At 43.4% G+C, this 9,771-nt stretch overlaps 1 protein-coding gene across 1 annotated transcript; it reads right to left on the bottom strand.

The window, feature by feature from the left end:
- Positions 1 to 1,462: 1,462 nt before the first annotated feature.
- On the bottom strand, positions 1,463 to 3,662 carry LOC136481761 (shewanella-like protein phosphatase 2). Its single transcript, XM_066479062.1, has one exon. The coding sequence runs from the start codon at positions 3,598 to 3,600 to the stop codon at positions 2,338 to 2,340; it is 1,263 nt and encodes a 420-aa protein (XP_066335159.1). The 5' UTR covers positions 3,601 to 3,662; the 3' UTR covers positions 1,463 to 2,337.
- Positions 3,663 to 9,771: the final 6,109 nt, after the last annotated feature.

Below are 9,771 nucleotides of genomic sequence, written 5' to 3' on the forward strand. Positions count from 1 at the left end.
CCGATTTTTGTGATCTTCGCGTCTGTGTGTTCGTAGCGAGACGTAGATTCGTTTTCCAAACTTTTCATCTTGATTTTATGTTGTTGGTGTACTGTTATAATCTATAGCTTTTGTTTGCTATGCATGATTGCTTCTGGATGCTTGTATGTTGCTGTGATTATCGAGTATAGACGATGAGCAATTCGTGAAAGATCAAGGGTACTACTTTGACGAGCAAGATTAGCAGGAGTACTTTGCTCAAGGCAAGTATAGCACGGGATCATCCTTGTGTCCTATTTATTTTAATACATTAAATTCATGTTGCATGTGTCGTCTTAATAGGGATTCCCTTGCATTGGGTAGCTTTGCTAGTGCTCAATTAAACCATGATCTTGTAACTTGATTAATGGTATATGCAATAAACATTAAAATATGACTTTTTAGCAACTTGGAAACATGGGTTGGAGTATTTAGCTACTTTTTAAATGCTTCAAATTCCTCTCCCTAAAGATTTATCTGTAAGTGATCATCCGGAACTTACAGTACAGCTGTGAGGGCTACATGGCTCTGGCTTTAGCTCAGTATGAGGACATTTTCTAGCTTATTAGTGGTTATCTTTATTGGCGTAAGAATGGCTTACCGAATCGGGTATAGTGCAGCCTCTGTCCCCATGTGTATCAATGTGCCATCGAAAATGGAGGCTCTACATCTGTTTGCCGAGTAAATCTAATGGCCCTAACTTGTTAGACGAACCTTTAAAAGGCCTCATAGTGACCTCTGCCTGCTCACCTTGAAAGTGTTTTGGGAGTAATTAACCCGGGCATATGGGTATCACGACTCACAGTGAAAGTATACAACCTCTGCAGAGTGTAAAACTGGTATATCAACCGTGTTCACGGTCACGAGCGGCCTTGGAACATTTATGGAATAGATGAACACTAAGAATTATCTATTTATGTTATTCATTATTCATGTTTACTTTGATCATGTGTTTTGCATTGGGGATTGAAACAACTTGTTGCTACTCTTTTGTTAAAATTGTGACAACTAAAAGCTGAATGTTGTTAAACCTGTGTCAAGCCTTTTGAGCCTCATGAACCCCATGTTACACTTATTGAGTACGACATATACTTACGCTTATTTATTTTCATTACTTAGATAAAAATCCCGGATGGGTAACAGATGGCTATGGTAATGACGATTTTCCTAAGGATTACTTTACTTGTGGTCAACCAGTTGATGTCCCTGTGATATGGAGCTTCCGCTTGAAATCTTTTCTTACTTCCGCTACATTTATGTGAAGACTCTGTCTTATTCGTAATGTGATAAACACTTGTGATGATACTATTTATAATTTATCGGTTTATGTGTGTGACTGGTCTCTGGGCACACATAAGATTTTGCATCCTATTTTATCCTTAAAATTGGGTGTGACAGTTATGCAGTATTATTCCACTAAAACAACTACAGAAATGTGCACATCTCAACTTCTACACATCAATCAGCATTGATAGTGTGATGTTGAACAACAAATACGGAGAATGGGGAGACAAGGACCATTACCTCCTTTTCAGAGCTACCTTAACAACTCTCTGTCTTGCTATAAATTCCCTCCACTTGATCAACTTGTCAGTAATTGTTGCCATGGTCACTGCGAGGAGAAGACTATTTCCTTGATGCTTCTCATAATTACCAAACTTCTGTTGTGTCATATTCATTTCAGCTGGTCTGTCACTTCAGCACTCCAACTGGTTATTTTCCTTGTACAATCATCAATTATTGACTATGGTGTTTGTACAAATGAAAACTGAACATAGATGTCAAATCCATGGGCTCCAAAGAATCAAATGATAGCTTCAGCTGACAATTTCGGATCAGTGAGCTTAATTAGACAGTATCCATAGTACAGGCTTAATTAGGAACTTGGCTACTAAATGAAGGTCGGTATTTTCTGCAAGGTTGGCGATATGCCAAAACCAAAGCCAAACTGTAGCCAATCAGCCAAAAAAGGGTTCCGGAGACAGTCCTGTTGATTCTCTATACCAAATGGAACCAAAACTGTTCATGATTATCAGCATGAACAGTAAAGTGGCATTGGGAAAATACACTACACAAAGTTCAGAAACAACTCCAGAATTGGACCATTAATTGTAGGTATATATCAGCAATCCACTATCGTATCTTGAACAATAAAACATCATGGCAGATCTTCCTTTCTTTTGTGGATACCAACCCACTACCAAGTAATGATTCCTACAAACAATCCCTCTCATAACTAGTCTTCTTATTTACCAAATTCACCGAAGCAATCCCAATTGTGGGTTACCCAAACAATCCTAGCCTGAAGTTACCACTAAATTAAGCCTTAACTCCTACCTCTTTCAAACCGTGGCTCTCTCTTACCAGCAACGCAAGCCCATCCTTCACCTCACCGGTCTTCTCCGTGACCGTTGCGGCAACCTTCTCCACCTCTTGCTTCCTATACATCCAGGCCTCTGAGGGAGGCGTCGTGATAACCCTGACTTCAGCGCCACCAGCATTGATCTCAAGCACCTCTGGCAGCCCGTTCCCGCACCCCCTCGACAGCCCCACATCAACCCGCACCGCTTGTGCGCTACACACTGCATTGATCCCCACTGTCTGAATTGTGTGACCCATCACCATTCTCCTGGCACCAGGGATCATCCCAAGCACCCCCTCCAGCCTCTTGCAGTCGCAATTGAAGCCGTCCGAGAACCTCCTGAGCCAGACAACGGCGTCCCGGCCTCGCACATACTCGGGCGCCCTGCCATTGTCGCCACCCTCGCCACGGATCCACTCGCTGACCTCCGCATTGATCCGCTCCAGGCCGTACTCGACGTTGGCCTCGAGGAGGCCCCCATGGACGAACACCGAGTCGCCCACCACAAGCACGGTCGGGAGGTCGGCCAGGAACCGGCGAGCAATGGGCCCGTCGGGCCGGAGGGCGGCGAGGCGGGACCGCATCCCGTCCCAGAACTCCGGCTTGACGCCGGGGAAGGACTTGGGCACGCCGAGGAAGGGGTTCCTCGGCTGCGGGTCGAGGTGCTCACCGCAGCGGCGCTTGATGGCGAGCCCCGCGCGGTACCACCCGGCCCAGGCGGAGAACTCCTGGAGGCCCTGCGGCGTGGCGAAGCGGAAGTCGCCGGAGACGTTCATGACCTCGTGGTTGCCGAGGATGGGGAGGAACGCGCCGCCGCGGGCCTCAGCGGAGAGCGCGAGGCGGCGGAGGAGGTAGAGGAGGCGGAGCTCGTCGCCGCCGCGGTCGAGGATGTCGCCGAGCTGGACGGCGAGGGTGGGGCCCGCGGCCCATGAGGCGGAGGAGTCGGGGCTGCTGGACGGGGGCACGAGGCCGGCGAGGCGGAGCGCGGAGAGGGACTTGGGGAGGTCCCCGTGGAGGTCTCCGATGGCGACGAGCCGGGATGGGGACGGGAGGAACGTGGTCGGGGTCGTCGGGGGAGGAGGGGGCGACGGGGAGGGTGGGGAGGTCGCCGGGAAGAAGATGCCGGACACGGCGAAATCCACGAACGCGTCGGCGAAGGCGGATACGGCGGCCGGGAGGTCGCCGCAGGCGGGGACGGAGGGGGACGGGGCCGCCGCCATTTGTGCTCCGGCAGGGCAGGGATTCCGGATTCGTCTTTTGCGGTTGCGGCGTGGGCGGGGTGGGCTGCGAAATCTCAAGACAGGTTGCGGCCCGCCTTTTAAAGATGGGACATGCATGCCATTGGCCCACCATGCTCCGCTAGTCAGTGTCCTTTGGAAAAAGTCAACGGACAAATAGTCCCTACTCATATATTGTGGTAAAGGAATCCTATTATATTAATCTCTAACGAGGGTTTATTTGATACATATTCTAGTTACTGGTTAGGCTTGATAAAAACTAGATAGAAAATTGGCTCAAAAATTAGTCCACCTATTGTTGGCTAAAAACTAGTCGGAGGCCCTGTTTGATCCCCTAGGCTAAAGTTTAGTGTAGAGCTAAAGATTAGTTCTTGAAACGAAGGGGCTAAATAGCCCTTTGGCATGTTTGATACACGACTAAAATGTGGCTACAAGAAGCAAGAGAAAGGAGAGAAAAAGAGAGTAAAATCTCATGTTGGCACTTTTAGCCCTCTTTAACCTACCTTAAAGGGATAATGGGATAATGGAAGGCTAAAGATTAGCCCCTCCTTTTAGCCCTCATGTTTGATCCCCAAAGGCTAAAAGGTGGCTAAAAGTAGAGGGCTAATCTTTAGCCTCTTGGATCCAAACAGGGCCTAAGAAATTAGTCCACCTAGAAGCTTTTTATGCACCAGAGCTAATTCGAATTAAAAATAGCTAGCTAATAATTATCCCATGGCGTTGAATCATGTCCTGAGTACTATGGAAGACAGAATTATTATGTGTCGGTGGAAGGCTGCAAGCCAAGTGATAAAAAAATACCAACTTGTGTGTATTGCTTTAATTTTGTAATCAACGTGGGAAGCTTCCGATAACAATCTTATTGACTATCAACTATTGTTGTGTGTTCTAGACTTCTAGTTTTGTCAATAAATGACACCATCATTAAGGTACAATGCATCAAGTGCGGATACCAAATTCCAAGTCAATGGGAGCAAATGACACATAACAAAGCATTTTTTTTATTGACTACTAGGTAGCGTATCTGTGCATTACTACAGGATAACTAACAATTTATACTAAAAACACACGGATCGCACGATAAGATAACAATACTGTAAAAATTAAATACCAACGTTAAAGTGACATTTAATTCAAAAAGCAAAGTTTATGAATTTAACACAGTCACGGAGTGCGCGGCGTCGCAGGCTCATAAACTCTACTTTATAGACCTTTCCGTGATGCGGCTAAGATAATATTTTATATTGGTAGGAAGAAATCTCTGATATCCATTTCTTTCATTGTAATCTATTTATCTGGACAATATTTGAGGTAAGGGCACGGTTACAGTTTTTAGTAGCTTTGCGATATTGTCCGAAGCTATGAGATGATTGATGTCTTACAATGATCCTTTCATTAATTTAGTTTTCTATCTATGTTTAATTGTTTATTCAGACTATTTTATAGGCACACCGGTAGATAATGGATGACAAAATTCAAGCATCCATAATTTATCTCTTTGACTTTGAGCATGGGCATGCATGAAAAACGAAGATGTCTTTACACTGCAGAAATCTTTCAAGAAGATCATGCATAGATTATTCTTGTATTGAATATTATATATATACAATCACCTAAATATTCTAATTAAACTATAAAATTTTGAATTAGGATACGAGGTAAGACATGCAAACAGATATTTCAAGCACTAAATGGGTCCATCAAGATTCAAACAATTTCAAGCTAGGTAACACAAGATAGAGCTTAATTTTATTAGGAAACGGAAACTTAGTTTCATAATTTTCTGAGGTAAAACAAATTTTCTAAGACTAAACTTGATTTTAGTGTTTTTAATTGCATTTTTTGCATGTAAGAATATTTGGATAGATTTTAAAATTTTATTTTTAAGAATTGATAGATATTAAAAAAACATTTGTAGTCTAATTTATTTCTTTGAACTTTCAACTTAGTCTAATTTATCCCCTTAGACATGATGCCATATCAGCAAAACCACTCATGGTGCAAAACTAAATGGTTTTTAAAGTTGAAGGATTAAAATAACTGATTTTGTAGTTATGGAGCAAATTCAGACGGTCGCAATTGTCGAGAAGGTAAATTGGACTTTTTCCATCCAGCAACCTTTCTACCAAGGTGGAGCAGAATCAGACCAGTTATTATTTCGAAAGTGAATCAGCCCAAGGTCAAGCAACAATCAGGCCCATGAAACAAAATCATTCAACCTAAACACAGATTTGCCCAAGGCACATCACAAATTTGGACGAGGCCAGTACGACAGAAAACACAAACTAAAATAGCCAAGTGATGTAAAGGAGCTCAGAATTTTTATTGTTAGCTATATTTGCATCATCGTTGAGAAATGAAAATGCACAACCTGAAAGAAGGAATTCTGTTGGCATTTTTAGTTCCGTATCTAATACACGACTACCTATTTGGGCTGATTTCATTGTTATCCTGGCCCATCTGAGCAGCTGCCGACCTCCGCCATGCCGCCGCGGGATGCGCGGGCCAGCTTCACGCACCGCGGGCTGCGAACGGGTGAGCTCCGCCCCGGCCGCCGTGAGCCGCGCAGGCGACCTCTGCCGCTCCTCCCTGGCCACCGGGAGCCACGCGGGTGAGCTCCACCCTGAGCAGGTCAGTGCCAGTCCCTGGGTTTGTTTGACAGAGATGCGCTATTTTGTTTGACAGTGCAATCGAAGCTCAAATATGTTTGACAGAGCCACGGCGCCATCGTCCATCGATGGATCCAACGGAGGCGGCTTCCCCAACTTTGACAGAGATGCGTGCTGCTGCTTGTAGTACCTACTAGTGTTTGCTTCGATTGCTATATGCTATCAGTTTAAGATTTCTTTGATGTGCATCCCCTTTGTTTACAGTGATGCTTACGCCAGGGCTAGATGCTAGACCAGATATAGTTAAATCTGCATATAGTACTACAATGATCCTATCTTCAGTTGAGTGCCAATTTTCTGAGCTAGTTTTCTGAATCTTCAGTTAGAGCAAGCCTGTGAGCACTGTGATTTTTCTGAATGTGTGCAGTGTGAAGCTGATGTAAAGTTGCTGTGAAGACTGCTGCCGTGGAGATTGAAATTAAGCTTGTTGTGAACTGCTATGAACATCATCATCCTGTTAGCTTTATTGCAAAACCCTGGGCTATGAGGACTTGCAGCTATGAATGTTGTAGCAACTATTATCCTACTGTCCAGGAACTTTATCCTATCTGAATGTGAACTTTATCCTATATGTGCTGCTATTTTCTAAATGTGCTGCTATTTTCTGAATGTGGACTGAGCTATCAGGATACTAGCTATTGTCTGATTATGGTGCACTACTATTTTTTTAATGTGAATAGAGCTTTGCTATTATGATCCTTGAAGCAGTGGCAACTCGGGATCTTCCTATATGGCATGCTTTCTTTGGTATCATGTTGCTCTTATTTATCCTTGATACATTTTCTATTAAATAGCCACACAATAAAAGGGCGTATACATTGTGGATCCTAGCTACATGCAAAGCATTAAATAGCTTAGAGATGGACCCCCTGTTTATGGGTTGTATGACCTATCTTTATATCTGTTTATATGATAGATTCGAGACGCTTAGAGACGAACCCTAATATGTGGGTTTTACATGCCCTCATGGGCTGAAGCTAGATCGCTGGCTTTTCGATACTCATGGGCTGAAGCTACACCGGGGTTTTGACACATCGGAACAGCCCTTCGTGATGCAAGGATATGTGCTACTATATTACAATGTTAACTGCAGTATTTTGCTGATAAAAAAATTGCATTATTTTGACATCGTTAAAATTTTCAATAAGCACCAGCATGGAAATCATTTTTAGAGGCGTCTCACTTCTTAAGTAGAGGTAGCTCTATTAAAATCCGTCTCTAAAAGTAGTTTCTGCCGGTTTACTTCTAGAAATCGATTTTCAGGCCTCTAGAATTGCTCTATATTTTAGAGGTGGATGACAACTAAATCCCCTCTAAAAATGTCATTTTAAGGGGACTCAGTCTTTCTAACCACCTTTAGGAATGGAGGTATTTTAATAGGCAGTTGGCAGTTTGGCCCGTATCTAAAAATAGATAACACGGTAGAATTCATAACTTTTTCGAATCAAGTCAGATGAAGCTAAATTTTATACCAAGTTGATTACTACAAGAGAACCATAATTTTGTAGTTGACAACTTTTTTTTGTTTGAAATCATTTAAGACCCACAAAATTTATTCAAAGTTTTTATATTTTACAAGATATATGCCCGTGCGTTACACGGGGGGCATATTTTTATTTACACGCATCTACGATGAGAAATTTGATTATTTTTAGAAAATAATAAAAAACACTACAACAACAATTTTTACCGAGGCGGGTAAAAACGATTAACCGAGCCGTGCGTATGTGCATATAAGATATTGCAACGAGTGGTTACGAGAATACATGAATTAGCGTATACATGTATACAAGTGAATTAGCGTACACATCAATCAGATCGAGTTACTATAATTTGGCATCATGGTACTGTGTAGTTTACTATAAAAGATGAGTTACCATAATTTGACGTCCTTCGTTTCCTAGCGAGGCTGATTTACCAAAGTGGGCAACATTAACATGCAAATGAACTAACAAAATCGTAACCACATTATCATACCATAGTCTAGTTACCATAACGGCACATTGATTTCTGAGCGCGTAAAAGTAGGAGTAGCGACCTAGGAGCAAGTATAATAGGAGGTGGAGGAGAGAGGGAAGGAGAGAGAGGAGAAGCGGGTTGTAAGCTTATAGCCGGTTTGGGCACAAAAATCAAGAAAGTCTGTGAGAGAGACAAGTGTGCCATGTATTAACTGTAAATAGCTAACTACTCTATGAGTGAGCTGAGAGAAGACTACAAAGAACCTTACCGCCAACAAATCGACTGTATTATTAGCCCTGCTCTAATTTTGGGGAAGCAGCCACCCATGGGCGTTCTGAATTGAATCATTGCGTGTATTAATTACATTAAAGAAGGGGACCACATCGAGTCAAAGCCATGCATGGCATGAGTGGTGGGTCAGTGGACGGACCAGGGTGGGTGGGATGGTGCGCTGGTCTAACGAGTTTCGATCCGGCTATGGTACTCTGTAGCTAGCTGGAAAAAAAAAAATATATATATATATATATATATATATATATACTGTTTTGTTATATTGCACCTGGTACAATCTGTGCACCGAATGCACCTAAACCAACCGGCGTGCCTTGTTTGGGCAACTGACCCAACTAACCCACTAATCAGGTGCGGGCCACACACCTCTACCCTCTCCCACGCCAACACCGCCCCACTAGGCAGCAAGGCAGGCACACAACGAGTGTATGAACGAGTTGCAATTTGTGTACGATGGAAGTTACAATCTGTTGAAGGGATGAGTTGCAATTTGTGTACGACTGAAGATGCAATCGACTGACGGGCTAAGTTGGAACTTGTATACAAACGGAGCTGCAACCAGCCATCCAGGGCAGTTGCAACTGGCCGACCCAACCAGAATGCAACTGGCCTACCACCAAGGTTGCAATTTGTATACGACGGAAGTTGCAATCGGTTGAAGGGATGAGTTACAATTTGTGTACGACTGAAGATGCAATCGACTGACGGGCTGAGTTGGAACTAGTATACAAACAGAGCTGCAACCAGCCGTCCAGGGCAGTTGCAACTGGCCTACCCAACCGGAATGCAACTGGCCTACCACCAAAGTTGCAATTTATGTACGATGGAAGTTGCAATCAGTTGAAGGGATAAGTTACAACTGAGGGGCGGCGCCCGGGGCCTGTACAGGCGCGCGGGGTCTCGGGAGATACAGGCACGCGGGTCAACCGGGTCGGACTCCGCGCCGGTACGGCTCATGCTCGCCGCGCTCGCGGTCGGGTGCATTTGCTATACAGAATGCATCCAGGTGCATTATATATATATAGTAACCAGCTATAAAATAAGTTATTCTATAGCCACCTCCATTTACGATAATTTTATATACTAATTTATGATAATGTCAATACATATTTACGATAGTTGGGTTACTATAACACATGGAGATATTTACCATAATGTTATAGTAAACCACTTAGTAAAGGAGTTACTATAATCTCATAAATTAACATAGTAATTATCGTAACTCAAAGTGACT

This window comes from Miscanthus floridulus, chromosome 9 (assembly GCF_019320115.1).
Source record: "Miscanthus floridulus cultivar M001 chromosome 9, ASM1932011v1, whole genome shotgun sequence".
In the NCBI taxonomy this organism is placed as follows: domain Eukaryota; kingdom Viridiplantae; phylum Streptophyta; class Magnoliopsida; order Poales; family Poaceae; genus Miscanthus; species Miscanthus floridulus.

Bases quoted from the DNA above. Each gene is read 5' to 3' on its own strand.
- LOC136481761 (XM_066479062.1), bottom strand. From the start codon at position 3,600: ATGGCGGCGGCCCCGTCCCCCTCCGTCCCCGCCTGCGGCGACCTCCCG.